General features: G+C 44.5%; 1 protein-coding gene across 1 annotated transcript in view; it reads right to left on the bottom strand.

The window, feature by feature from the left end:
* The window catches only part of CACNA1E (calcium voltage-gated channel subunit alpha1 E), a 683,463-nt gene that overhangs the window by 514,508 nt on the left and 153,465 nt on the right, over nt 1-15,490 (bottom strand). Inside the window, exon 2 of the mRNA XM_061634264.1 lies at nt 14,440-14,914. Within this exon, the coding sequence (XP_061490248.1) occupies nt 14,440-14,888 (449 nt within the window). The 5' untranslated portion in view covers nt 14,889-14,914. The remainder of the gene's footprint in view (nt 1-14,439; nt 14,915-15,490) is intronic.

Raw genomic sequence — 15,490 nt, 5'->3', positions numbered from 1 at the left:
GAGCCCAGGACTGGGTCTTTCATGATGCCTGGGGGGGGGGGAGCAGGAGAGTAGTCGATAAGACAGACATCCTGGCATTGGTAATCTAATTAGCAAGGTATGTGTGGGGTTGTTGCACACTTCCAGGCCCAGTTTCATTTTGAGTATGGAGGTGGAACCTGTGTAGATGTGGTTGAGAAATTTTGAGTTAAGCAAAGCTCTGCTTTTATAAAACCTAAGAAACATACAGATACTTTGAATGTCTGAGTGCCTGCACCAGTGGAATACTGGAGGAACTTGTAAAACTTGCTGCAACAGTATTTACAACTGAGCGTGTGGTGTGAAAGACTCCTTTTCCTAACATTTTGGCTTGTTTTTCTCCACCCACCACATCTCTGAAATATATTGTATATGTTATGGTTAACTGTGCTGCTGCCCTGACTTACTTTATGTTTGTTGCTATTTTGTGTTTTTATTATGTTTTTATATTGATTGTGTATTTCTATTGTTTTTACTATATTTGTAAGCTGTGCTGAGCTCTGTTTTTAACAGCAAAAGGGCAGGATATAAATCCTCTTAATCAATCAATCAATCAATATTCCATAGTGTTGGAAACTAGAGTCTAGGCATTTAAGGCTGAAAATATTGCCTTTAAAAAAAAGATTTCTCCCATCTTTCCCCAGTTTTTGGTGGTAATTCCTAGGCACAAAAACAAAACAACTGGACAATCCAAATATTAATATGCAAATATTTGCATAATATGCAAATAACATGCAAATAATTTGCATAGTATGCAAATTAACCTGCCCAGATTTGTGGAACTGGAATATGGCAACCCTAACTATACAGGCTGGGTTTTTTTAGGATCACTTAAGTAAGTAAAGGGTGGTTGTGATCATGAAAAATCCACCCTTAGTCCGGGAAAGTCTTAAATGAACAGACTTTTGGGGGCTCTTCCAGATGAGGTTTTTGTTGTGCACTTGCTCTGCCTTATTCACTGAATTTTTCAGAGGCTCCTATTCTTAAATTGCTCCTTTTCTTAAAACAAGTTATCATGTTCTAAATGGGAGTTGTCATTGTCTGTCATGTCACAAATTTAAAAGACAATTTCCCCAAAAAAATCCAAGGAGGGGGGTAAAGCACAGCACTGGGGGGTGCCCCAATCCCCCCCACACTACAGGCCTGCTGCGTACTGGTTCTTTTCATTTCCTCTCTAACCTTCCAGTCCCCCCCCAAAAAAACCACTCAAAAGGCCTTAGCTCAGAGGCAGAAGCATCTGCTTTGCAAATAACCCCCGGTTCAACTCCCTGCTTATAGGGCTGGAAGAGACCCCTGTCTGCAATCCTGAGAACCACTGCCAGTAAATGTAGGGCTAGATGGACCAATGGCCTGAGGAGTATAATGCAACTTCAACAAAATCAAACTCTAGTCAATAACAAAACAAGGAATTCAAAGAGCAGCAGTCAGTGAGGGTGGATTGAGGGCAGCAGGAAACAGTGGCCATGGAGCGATGAGCACAGCAGAGAGTCCCCATGCCCCTTATTTGCAGCCGGCACTTATGGCAGCAGAGGTGGGCGGTAGTGGTCTGGGAAGCATTGTGACCAGCAGCGATCATACTCCCAGAACTCACATTTCTTCTTTGCTCTTTCTGCACAGGAGATGGAGCTCTTTCTTCTATAAGACATATATTTGAGCAGGCCTGTAAAATCAGTAAACCAAGCCAAGTGCAATTCATCCACTACGCATTGTGTTCCGCCAGCTGTTTGTCACTCATGTACTACCATGGTTTATCACGGTCCCAAATATGGCAACAAAAATGGATTTATTCAGCACTTGGTGGGCCTGCGATGTGTGGCTAGTTGCATTCTTCTTAGTGGATCACAAGTTCTTCAGTTCTGCACCAGAGAGTGACAGAGCTGTGAGCACTTTCAATGTAACAGAGAATGAGATGCTCAGATGGATCACATCCTACCAAAACTACTGATGCACCCGAACAAGCAGCAAAGACTGTTGATATATCTCATCGGTATCAAACAAGATGGCAGAGTGTTAATTAGCGAAAGAGCCACTGTAGGGATTAAGCTGCACATCAATGGGTCTGTCTTCTGTCTGCCTATTACTTATTAATTTGAGACCCCCTGTTGGCTCGCTGCCAGTAATGAGGCATTGATGTTGCTGGTGAAGCCTGCCAACTCCATTTCAAATCTATCCCGTGCTCAAAGTCACAGCACCGCTTCTCCAGTGCCAATAGCACAATGTGGGTGAGGAGAGGCCTTAATGCCAAGAAGCAAAACCATACCCATGACAAAAAAAAAAAGATATGAGAGGGGAAGAACAATGCACAGCTTGCCTTCACTGAGATCTAGTTCACATATTACAGAGGCCAAGGTGAGTTTGCCACCAAGTATATATAAACAAGATGGCACTACAGCCCATTGGATCTGCATGATACCTGTGCCCACAAAGACGTGTATATTGCTCTTTATATATTTAGGTGTACACCTAAAACCTGTAACATTTTAAGATGCCCTTGAGGTTTGATGGAGCATGATACAGACCTCAAAGTCAAATCACCTCGTATCTATATGCATTACAGAAGCACCGCTACAGTTATTCTTGATTTGTGAGTAGCTCCACAAACAGCAGGAGAAAGGGGGGTTCCTACTATGGCTAGAGTGGGATAAACTGCTCCCCCCCCTTGGATGTATTTTTGCAACTGGATCTTGAATTGAACCAAAAAGAAGAGTGAAGCTTACCCTCATTCCTTATTTGCAAATGGCAACTTTGTTAGCCGGTCACCAGTCCTGAAAAATCAGCTCCTGGCAACCTTATGCCCACCCTGTTCAGCACTCCTATGGATTCTAAGTTGTCAAAACCACAGGATGGAAATTCCTCAAATGCATACAAACTGGAGTGGGATTTCCCTTTGTGTTTGCTACACTTGTGACCATGCTGGAAGTCTGGATTGAGTGGATCACTGCAGGGATCAGTAGCATAATGAAGTAGTGGTGTGACTGATCTACCATGTATTCAGCTCACAACTCAGCACTCCTCCAGATGACCAATTTATTGAGCATTCATCCTGATTTGCTTGAACAAAGCTTATGTGGAGGTTAGATTGTATCTGGTCTTTACTGAACATTCATTCTGATTTGTTTGTGGAGCGGATATATGACAATGAGCATTCATCCTGTATTTATCCTGATTTGCTTGTGGGGTGACATTACTCATTTGTTTATCCCACACTTTTCAGTGCATTTCCTCATCACTTTCAAAACCACAAAAAGTCTTATTCTTTTTTAAAGTGGTTTTGTTGTGCTGTAGTGACAGAGTCTTTTAATCTCCTTTAATTGCGCAAACCTAAAAGTTCTGGTCTGCATTTAAATCCCTCCTGCAACTGACAGTCTGGAGGCACCCTCAACCAATGCAACCATTCAATTTACTGTTGAAATGTCTGGAGAATATGAGAGGAGTCACAAGGAATGTGAGAAGAGTTACAAGCACAGTGTAATGGCTGGAACAGGAAGGCTTGGTTCCAAATTCCTGATGAAGCACAAAGCTCAGTGGTTGGCCTTGCAGAAGTCACTGATTCGCTTATACCAGCCTACCTTGTAGGGTTATTGTGAAAATAAAATTCGATAAACCCATGTGGGATGCACTGAATTCTTGGAGAGAGGTAAGAATGAACAATGTGATGAACAGAGCACACAGTGGAGCAACTCCATGACTGCTTCGTTGCATGCTGCGTTAGGACATTCAGAAGCTGCCTTATATCAAGTCAGATCATTGGTCCATCTAATTCATTATTGTGAACACTGACAAAGTGCAGCTCTCCAGGATTTGAGATGGGAGATGCCAAGGGCTGCACCTGGGACTATCTGTATGCAAAGCTCTGCCATGGAACAATGGCCCTTCCCCACTGATCCACCAATGCCAAGGGTACAGTTATCACCATGCACATTGCAAAGCAGGCCTCCAGTGCACAGACTAAAATAAAGCTAAAGCTAGGGTAGCAGGAGCTCTTCCTGCAGCTCAGGTGTAGTGTGTGCATGCGCGCGCATGCATGCATGTCTACTCTTGGCTGGGCTAAGAGGCAGAGTGCCAGTCCACTTCCTAATACAATAATGATAATATAATGAACTTCTACTATAGCACCATAGCAGCCCTATATTATAGTATTCATAAACTGAATGATTCAACCCACATTCAAAATGTACTAGTTCAACCATTTTGGATACAATAACTAGAATTATGGTCATTTTTACACTCATCCAGTCCTTCAAAAATCCTCATGGGACTCTGCACATGTCTCAGCAACCCTCAAGTAACACTAGGTGACACTATCACGAGAAGGAAAATTTAAAACATTTAGCCCTTCTACACTTGGAAAACAGCATTAACCTGGTATTGGGGTCAGATATGCTATCGATTTGGGGGGGAATATAATGGCCTGCAGTAGTAACGAAAAACATGGCTGTCCTGATACTAAGAAAGCTGGATAGGAGTCTCAAGATGGAGGCTGGCATGCAGCGTCGGTGTGAGCTCCTCAGCAAGACGTTAGTATAATCGTTTTTATTGCCTCCAACAATAATTTTACTTCTTATTTTAAATTTGTGGAGATTCCTGCTTTATCTTACTGGAGTGATAGCTCCTAATCTCCCTGCCTTTTTCTTCTGGAGGTCTGTAATCGTAAATCAACTACATCGGCGAGACGCTTACTTTTGACTGATACTGAAGAACCCTGGATAAGGAAGAACATTATACTCTACCCGACCTTGAGCTAGATAAACTCCTGCTCAAGCGATACAGACTGTGTCTTTCTCTTGGAGGTTATTTATATACGTGTTTGGCTGGCTTAAATAATGGTTCTAACAAGGAAAAAGCTTAAAGAACAGAAGGCTAGCCAGCCAGTACAGATCTTATCACAACAAAATCTGCAGCCTAAAATTACAACCTTCTTCCCTTTTACATCAGAATCTTCCACCCAGGAAGAGACTTTCTTCAGCATCTAACTCTAACTTGCTTCTGCCTTCAACCATGGATAGGTCGGTAGATTTTATTAAGAACTTTCCTACCCCGAAAGAGGATCTCTACGCTATCCCTTTAAGTGTTGAATTAGCAGAGGCAAATTTGTTACATAACACAAGTCTCCCTATACATCCTTTTGCTTCATCTCCGACGCCTCCCCCCTTCTCTCCCTCCGCCTCCCTTGAGTCTACGGAAAATGCCGAGGACTCTCCCATCTTACCATCTGCCAGCTCCTTAGCTCCATTTCTCATGGTCTTGGAGGAACTTAATTCAGTGAAGTCTTACCTTGACAAATGTAATGACTTATTGAAAACTTTGGCACTGACAGCCAAAACGCTACTGACAAGTAACTCGATCCATCAAAAAAGGGACAATAATAATAATAAACAACGGGAGGAGGCGACTACAAAACAACGGAAGCTTGCTTCTCAACTCGACCACCGGAAGAAACATAAAAAAGGCAAGAAAGAAGTCAGGAAACCTAAGAATATCAAAAATTTAAAATTTCCTCATTATAGCCCAGCCTGTCGACACGATCGCTCCTGCGCGCCCTCTCCTTTGCAGAGCTCATTCAGCTCCTTGGTATACTCCAGAGTTGAGAGCGATGAAGCAAGATAGGAGGCGGCTTGAGCGGAGATGGAGACGAACTCCCGACGAATGCAATTATACTCTGGTTTGTGCTTCCACCAAGCGGTATGTAGGAGCGGTGAGGGCGGCGAAAAAACAACACTTCGCCGCCACTATTAAGGCATCTCTCTCCCGCCCAGCGGAGCTTTTTAGAGTCGTCCAAGGGCTACTCCATCTAGGCCTGCAGGACACTGCAGATACATCGGTGGCCCGCTGCAATGAGTTCACTGAGCACTTCCAGCATAAGATCTCACGCATTCGTCAGGACCTAGACTCCCATTTTATAGCAGTTAACCCTAGTGAGGTGTCTGGAGCACAGTCTTATCATGTTTTGTTGGATGAGTTTCAGTCGGTTCAGTTCGAGGATGTGGACAAGGTGCTTGGACAGGTACGTGCAACCACTTCGGTACTAGATCCTTGCCCCTCTTGGCTAATAAAAACTGGCAAGGAGGGAACAGTTGGCTGGGCCAGGGAAGTGATAAATGCCTCCTTGCGAGAGGGAGTGGTCCCTGGCTGTCTGAAGGAGGCAGCAGTGAGACCACTCCTGAAAAAGCCTTCCCTGGACCCAGAGGATTTCAGCAGCTACAGCCCAGTGGCGAACGTTCCATTCCTGGGCAAGATCTTGGAACGAGTGGTTGCTGACCAGCTCCAGGCGCTATTGGATGAAACCGATTATCTAGATCCATTTCAGTCGGGTTTCAGGCCTGGTTTTGGCACTGAGACGGCCTTGGTCGCCCTGTGTGATGACCTTTGCCGGGAGAGAGACAGAGGGAGTGTAACTCTGTTGATTCTCCTTGATCTCTCAGCGGCTTTTGATACCATCGATCATGGTATCCTTCTGGAGAGGCTTGCGGAGTTGGGAGTTGGAGGCACTGCGTGGCAGTGGTTCCGCTCCTACTTGGCGGGCCGTCTCCAGAAGATAGTGCTTGGGGAACATTGCTCGACACCGTGAGCACTCCAATGTGAGGTCCCGCAGTGTTCGGTCTTGTCTCCCATGATTTTTAACATCTACATGAAGCCGTTGGGTGCAGTCATCCGGAGTTTTGGAGTGCGATGTCACCAGTACGCTGATGACATGCAGCTCTACTTCTCCTTTTCATCTTCTTCAGGTGAGGCGGTCAATGTGCTGAACCGTTGCCTGGATGCGACAATGGACTGGATGAGAACTAACAAACTGAGACTCAATCCTGATAAGACTGAGATGCTGTTGGTGGATGGTTTCTCCAATCAGATGGTGGATACATATCCTGTCCTGGATGGGGTTACACTCCCCCTAAAGGAACAGGTTCGTAGTCTGGGAGTCGTTCTAGACTCTCCCCTGTCACTTGAGGCTCATGTAGCCTCGGTGGCACGGAATGCGTTCTACCAACTTCGGTTGGTAGCCCAGCTACGTCCCTACCTTAGTAAGGAGGATCTTACATCAGTAGTACATGCTCTGGTAACCTCATGTTTGGATTACTGTAATGCGCTCTACGTAGGGCTACCTCTGAAGACGGTTCGGAAGCTACAGCTGGTGCAAAATGCGGCGGCCAGACTGCTAACAAGAACGAAGCGATCTGACCATATAACACCTGTTCTGGCCCGCTTGCACTGGCTTCCAATACGCTTCCGGGCCAGATTCAAAGTGTTGGTACTAACCTACAAAGCCTTATACGGCACGGGACCACGATATCTGTCGGAACGCCTCTCCTGTTATGAACCGGCTCGTACACTACGGTCTGCTATGAAGGCCCTCCTCCGGGTCCCGACCCATAGGGAGGCCCGGAGGGTGGTGACAAGTTCAAGGGCCTTCTCAGTAGTGGCCCCCGAACTATAGAATAGTCTCCCCAAGGACGTGCGCTTGGCGCCGACACTATCATCCTTTCAGTACCAAGTTAAAACCTTTCTCTTCTCCGAGGCATTTTAATTCTTTGTTAGTGATTGTAATGTTTGTAATTTGATTTTAGCTTATCCAGTTTTGTAGATTGTGAAATTTGATTTTAGATTGTGATTTTTTTGTATTTTATTGTATTTTATTGTATTTATGTTCACCGCCCAGAGAGCTATTGCTAGTCGGGCGGTATATAAGTTTTAAAAATAATAGATAAGAAGAAGAAGAAGAAATTAAATTTTAAACCTCTAATTGCTATTTTACAAGCACTAGCTAGTGCTCCTCCTTATTCTCCAAGCAAGTCCTCTCCCCATAAGGAAATTGCAACTCATGATAGAATATCGCCGGCTCGCTTGCGGACCTTGACCTCTAGTGCCTCTCCTTCGAATTCTCTGTTAACAATTTCACCTGCTCGTCCTCTTATTCAAATCACTAAAACGTCCCCAGATCCAGCAGTACAAAAATTAACACAGGAAGGGGCAATAGAACCCATTTATTTGAAGAACAACTGGAATTTAGTTCTAGAACAAACTAAAGTGGTTCTTCTCAACTATCCTAACTCTTTGAGAAGACGTGGCTATTATCCTAACAAAGCTCAGTTTTGTGATTACCTGAGTCCATTTCTACCAATTCAGTTTTTTCATTCTGATATAACAAACATCCTTTTTTTACATAGTAATCAAATTTCAACAAGAGTCATTATAACCTTTAGGAATCAAGAGATAACTCAAAGATTTTACAAACTAAAGCCACATCTCGCTGCGAGGGACCTTTTGATAACACACTGTTTTAAGAATGTGGCCCCTCCATTCCTTTTGGTTAAGCACAAGCTAGCTCCAAGACTACTTAAGAACAACTACACCCTTGGCCCCCCCACTCCCCCACCTCGGCTCCAATCTCCCACCTTGCATCAGAGAAGTTCCTTGGCCACCTCATGCAGTGACCCACGAGAACTAGAGGATTTACAACTGATCGAAGTTTTTACTGTTCTTCCTAAAGAGGAACAATTTAAAATAATCAACAGGATAGACCGACTGAAAGCCGACTTACAGTCTTTACTCGTAGTCTCACCAGAATCAATCACTAGAGGTATGCCAATCTTCCATTCAGAATTGGATACAGCTACGCAGGGAACAGCTATACCATCGCCTCCGACTTGGACGGACAGGCGACTACTGGCACCGGAGGAGCTGGGCTCTTCTCCTCAGGCTACCCAGTTATCCCATTTGATACCTTGCTTGGGAAAATTGCCCACTTCCAATGTCAGTGTCCTTCTACCAGAACTTGACCAGATTCACCCTCTAAATGTTCCAGGGAACTGATATGCTAATACCCCAACTCCCCACCCCCAGCCCCGATCTGGGGCATTTATGTCCAATGCACCTTCCGTATCATCTATTTCAAGCATTTTATTTTGGAACATCGCCGGTTGGAATAACAAGGTGGCGGACAAAGAGTTTTTTTCTTTCTTACAACTATTTGATATTTTATGTCTTCAAGAGACTTGGCTAGTAGAGGAAAATAGTTTGTGGGTAGATGGATTTAAAACCTGGTCGAAGCCAGCAAGACGCCTGGCCGTGAGAGGCTGTGGCCGTGGTGGCCTGGAAATTTTGATATCCACCAAGATAGATGTTTCAGTATCAGAGGTATCATGTCCAGTTCCGGATTCATGCCAAGCGTTGTGTATAACACCTAACGTTGCATTCCCGGCATTTATATGTATAAACGTCTATTTTCCGCCCTACAATACCTTGCAAAGGGTTCAAATTTGGCAAGAATTCGATGACTTTATTGACTTGCTGTATCGAGAACACCCCTCATGCTTATTGATCGCAGGAGGAGATTTTAACGCCAGGCTGGGCCCAAATTACCCGGAGGCTTTTGATGCTCTGGATTTTTTCCCTCTGGAATCGGCCCTCTTACCCCATTCATCTCGGGACAATCTAATTAATAAAAATGGACGTGCCCTGTTTAGGACCCTCATAAAGTCTCAACTTTTGTGTCTGAATGGCTCAAGGTTTGATATTTCTAAGGGCTATTACACCTTTATTTCTAAAAGAGGAGCCAGTGTAGTAGACTACATCTTGGTCTCCCCACAGTGGATAGACCATTTAAAAGAGTTTTGTATTGGTGACAGACCGGACAGCGATCACCTCCCCTTGACACTAACTATTTCATCTTTATCCATAAATTCGAGCCAACCCAAGTTGATGCCGATCCTAGATGCCACCTATGGTCTCAGATGTTTAAGATGGTCTTCAACGACAATGGAAGCGGTGAAGCAACTTTTAATATCTCCGAAATTAATGGAGCTGCGTCAAAAAGCTCTCTCTTCATCGTGTGATATTTTGTCTATATATGATCAGATTATTTCCCTTTTACAATCGCTAATTGCCACATCTAAACCTCCCTCTACCAGCGTTCACCCAGGCTTTAAGCCTTGGTACGATAAGATCTGTATGACAAAAAAAAAGCAACTACGTTATCAAATACGGTTTACTAGACTCCATTACTCGGAAGTAGCCATCTCACGACTCCAAAGACTTAAGAAGGAATATAACAACCTCTTGAAAGAGAAAAAATCAATGCATATAGCTACAAATTGGCGATGCTTGGGTACAGCGGTACTTCAGGGTAAAGATGAGGAGTTTTGGCGTCTGGTCCACGTCAGATTGTCCCACAAATTGCATATAATGGTCCCCCCAATCCTTCCTGAAACGTGGGTTACACACTTCCGTGCTATTTTTGGAGAGTTAGCTCCCCAACACCATCTCTCACTAGTCCCACCTGCTGAACTCCCTCTTTGGCCTCCTGTCTCCTGTGCAGAAATCACTAGATTAATTTCATCATTACGCACAGGAAAAGCTCCCGGTGAGGATATGGTCCCCCCAGACTTATACCAAATGGACCCTATATGGTGGAGCCCCATCTTGGCAGGGTTGTTTTCAAAAATTAATGATACGGGGAGCATTCCCCAGAGTTGGCGAATAAGTATAGTCGTGCTGATACTAAAAAAAGGCGATCCTTCAATTCCTACCAACTATAGGCCAATTAGCCTATTAGATGTGGCTGCCAAGATATATGGACGCTATTTAGTACACAAACTCCATGATTGGGAAAAGGATCAATCTATTATAGCCGAAGTACAGGCCGGATTTAGAGAGGGGGAAAAGCACGTTGGACCAAGTGTTTATCCTAAAACATTTCATCAAGAAAGTTAAAATGAAGTCAATCCAATCATTATATCTGGCCTTTATTGACTTTGCAGCTGCCTTCGACTCCATCAATAGAACCTTACTGTGGAAGAAACTGGAAAAAGCAGGTATCGATAAAAGACTACTATGGCTATTACAAATACTGCACCATGATACTTATGTAAGAATCCGATTAGGCCTTAATGGACTTCTTTTTCATAAAGTTCCAGCAAAAAGAGGAGTGATACAAGGGTGTATTCTGGCCCCATTTTCATTTAATTTTTTTATTAATGATATTGTTGAAGTAATGGCCTCCCCTTCCTTTTTTCCCCCCTCGATCAAGGGGAAAAAAGTCCCGTCCCTTCTTTACGCTGATGACTTAGTCCTGCTGTCACTGAATAAGGTCGGCCTAAGACGTATGCTACTGTGTCTTCAGGAATACAGTGACAATCAACGTCTCCAAATTAATTATTCCAAATCAAAAATTATGGTTTGTGGGAAGAGCAGTAGATCCCTATCCTCCTGGTCCCTAAAAGGCCAACGTATTGAACAAGTAAAATCTTTTAAGTATTTGGGTATCCATATTAATAATAACTTGTCTTGGTCCCTCCATCTGGAGCATATTAAGTTACAAGCAAACAGGGCTTTAGGCCAGATGAAGAATTTTTTTTACTCTTGGGGTGGCCAATAGACCCCTATTAAGCTGTACGTTGCAAAAATCCTCCCTTCAATTATATATGGAGCAGAAATCTGGGGGCTTTCCTCCCGTTCCTCTCTTGAATCTTTACAAAACTCCCTTCTTAGGCAACTTTTAGGACTACCTAGAGGAACTCCTTCTGCCCACCTTAGAGCAGAACTAAATCTTCCCTCCATGGCAGCTAGGATGGATCCCATCAGCCTCAGCCAGCATTGCCAATGGTCAGGAAAGATGGGAATTGTGGTCCAACAACATCTGGAGGCACACTAGTTGGGAAAGGCTGGTCTAGCACCATGCATTACAATTGCTACAACAGGCAGAACAATCCTTAAATGGTCTTGCAAGAGCCTCAGCAATTTTCAAGAGGTCCAAGGAGGGAAAAGTTTGGGACCTACTGTTCAAGGTTAACTTCTCAGGCCATAATGGGCAATAAAGAGGCCCGGAACTGTCCCATGTGAACTGACTGTGCACTCAGATATGTCACCAGATTTCTTTGCAATGTAGAGGGATTCCATGGCAGATGCAGAGAGGCATCTTGGCAGACACTGATATGTGGAAAATATTCCCCAAGTGTTCCCTAACCACTGTAGTACATCATCAATTGTTAGCACTGTCAAATACTAATTAACATCACATGTCAACCAGCAAATGCTGACAACGATTAACAGTCGAGATATTGGCAGATATTGAAATCAAACATCATAGGGTATTAAAAACAGAGATCCAATGTTTGGATAATGTTTGAACATTCAGAGAATAGCTAGAGAATATTCTACATAAAAATATGCTGAGAAGAATTTTGAGGAGAATTTTTGGAAGGCAATTAAGAGTCAGCTCTAGTGCAACAGCCACTTTGGCTCAGCCCTTCCTTCCCTGACACTCTGCCCAGCTGATCTCGCCCATGTGCCCATGCCCTGAATCCAGCATGACTCCAAGCAACTGAGGGGCAAAGGAGCAGAACTCTTATGGAGAGCCATTGTCATTTATACTGGAAAAGAAGCATTGGAAGCTGGTCTATTAGGACACGTGGGGCACTGCCCCACCTGCCTGCCTTCTTACTTATAGCCAGTCAGGGGGTAACTGTGCTCTGCTTGTCATTGGCTCTGGCTTCACCTACTGCTTGTCTCCCTACCTTCAACCCTACCAGTCCTAGCGGGCACCAGCCACCACTGGCAGGAAGTTCTTCTACCTATGTCCTTATATAGGAGAAAGCGGCTGAGGTGCAAAATGAAAGGGGTGTCCTTTCGGATTGAGGTCAGCCCTGGAGGCCACACTAAGCCACAAGGCTTCCAGTTGTCTAATCTTAATGTATGCATATTTACAACCTGCAGCTCACAAGAGTCACTGCAATCTCCTGGGGATGTGGACTGCCACTTCCCAGTTGCTTAGCAATGCTTAACATGGGGAGGGGGGCATAGGACCGACTCTGTCTGTTCTCTGGTGTAATAAGGGAGAAGGGCCTTTTTTCTTTTGCTAAGGCAAAGCTGCCATGGAGACTGTCTCTTATTTGGCAGCTAACTTCCAGCCAGCACAAGCAGACAGATTACATGGCATCTGGCCCAACTACAAGTTCTACTTCAGGTCTATGGACGATGATTTCGGGGAAGAATCCGATGGTGTTGGTGAGCAAATCCTTTACAACAGCTGCTCAGTGTTTGAGGGCTAAAATTCTTGGAGTGCCAGTGCTACGTTTTAAGGACAGATTATCTCCAGGCCTGTAAAGAACCTTGTTTTTTAAACGATGTTAATATTTTGTTGTTTGAATTTCTGTGCTCTGTGTTCTTTTCTGATGTGTATTTTGTATTTGTGTTTATTTTATTTTTTTGTGAGCCGCCTTGAGGGCCTTTGGCCAAAAGGCAGCATAGAAACAGAATAAATAAATAAATAAATAAATCCTTGGAATGAACTTGAAGGATGGATAAGGCACTCTCAGGAAAGATTTCTCAAAAGGGGTTTTTTTGAAAAGGAGGAAGCCAATCCCGCCAGTGAGTGTACACTGTGCTGACCTCATTGCCGCTTTGTCCCTTCCTCTACCTCCCAGTAAGCAGGAGCAACAAAACCAACCCAAGATCAAATGAATGGCACCACTCCGCCAGGCCATCCACTTCTGGATATGGGAGATCTGTGAACAGGATCTCCTATATTTCTGAGATCCATGGTCCAATTTTCTGATTCAGTATAAGGTAGTTTCCTGTATTCCAATAAAGCTCTGGATAGAGTTTCTGCTTCATGCTGAGCGTCTTAACCAGCTGCCATATTTGGGGTACAGAAGAAGCCTCCCTTCAAGATCACTGACCTTGGCATAGACAGAGAAGACTGGGTGGGGCTACGTGACCAAGACTTGCAGTGTCTGCAAACAAATTCTATCAACACCAAATGAAGGCACTTTGGTGTGAGGTCCACGTTGTTCAGGGACTGAGTCAAAGAGGTTCTTGCCTGAGTACAAGGGGTTGCCCTTTAGTGACCTTCTCGCTCCCTCCAGCCTTACTATCACTATTGTTAAAAGTTGTAACATGCTTTTCCACTCAAAATACAACATATCATACAATAAACTTAAACAAGAAGATAGAGAGATGCCTCATACCAAATCAGACCATTGGGCCATCCAGCTCAGCAATGTTGACATTGACTAGCAACGTCTCTCCAGCATTTCAGGCAGCTCCACCTGAAGTTGCCAGGGAATAAACCCAGGGATCTTTAATGTGCAAGGCACATGCTCTACAAAAAGTAATACTCAACAACCCAAATACAAATTAAAAGTGTCATAACACAGCAGCAGCAACAGTAATATACAGCAAAGCTGGCTAGCCCAACATGATGAAATCCCTCTCTCACACACAGACAATCAAGTTGTAATTAAATGGCAACACGGTCTTCACCACGTGCCAGGCAGGGTGTTCCAAAGAACCAGTTCAGCTACAGAGAAGGCCCTGCTCCAAGTCCCCGCCAGTCTCACCTCGGAAAAGGAGAGGACCCAGAGCTCATTTCCCTGCCAATCTCAGTGGATGGGGAGAAACATTGTGTGAACCCCGCCGCGTACTTACTCCCACTCTTTCCTCCTTGCCTGTGGCGTGCTCTGCATCTTATGAGCTTCATGCGCCTTAATGATATCTCGCTGTTCAATCAGGCCCCCTCGCCGGCGCTTGATAACTTCAGGGCTTACAGGGATGACCTGGCTCTGCCCCACGTCAAATGTGCTGCTGCCATCCAAACCCAAACTGGGTTCCCTCTCCTGAGACTGCAGTTCATAGAGGGCATCAAAGCTGGTAGTACGCGAGATGAGGCTATCAGTCAAGGTCTCTGGCTCTAGCATGCTGCAGGACTGAGTAGACTGCATCAGACCCAGTCGATGCTTCCGCCACGCCTCTTCCTCTGGCAGGGCCAGCATGTATCTCTGTGAGTCACTGTCCAGCTCAGGGGCTCCACTGGCAGGAAAAGAGCCTGCTTCAGAGAGCATGTGAGCGCTGATGGAACATGTGCCAAGGCTGAACATGCTGAATGCTCTTGCAGAACATCACTCTAGAAAAGGCAAAATAAGGGAAGAAAAGTTACCAACAAGGTTCTTTCTGGGACCTATTTTAAGAATGGAAGATTCGGTTTGCACAGGAACACCTATGGAAGTGGAAGCGACATCTTTATAAATCCAGAAAAGATGCACTCTGCCCTGTCAAATAATATCAACATCACAGTAAACAGCCCTGGTTAGTTAAATCTCCACATACACTATCTTGCACTCCTGTGGTGTCACGTCAATTGGGCTCCAGCCTATGCAAGGATTGGGGGTGGCATTTATAGTTTCAAGCATTCCCATCCCACAATTGTGGTAGAACACATATTTTGTAATCCCCATATCATGTTTTGCATGTAAAAGATTCTGGGTTGAGTCCCTGGCATCTCCAAGTAGGGTTATGAAAACCCCTTATCTGAAACCCTGAAGAACCAATTCCAGTCAGTGCAGACAATACCAGTTAGATGGACCAAGGATCTGACTCAGTACAAGTCAGCTTCATATAATTCCATAAGTCAAGGGTAGGGAGCCTTTTTCATTCAGCCTGAGGGCCCACATGCCATTGGTGGGTGGGGCCAGAGACAAAA

This window comes from Rhineura floridana, chromosome 6, assembly GCF_030035675.1.
Source record: "Rhineura floridana isolate rRhiFlo1 chromosome 6, rRhiFlo1.hap2, whole genome shotgun sequence".
NCBI classification, from domain to species: Eukaryota; Metazoa; Chordata; class Lepidosauria; order Squamata; family Rhineuridae; genus Rhineura; species Rhineura floridana.
The sequence above is the reverse complement of the archived record's forward strand: the minus strand, read 5'-3'. Positions and strand labels throughout refer to the sequence as shown.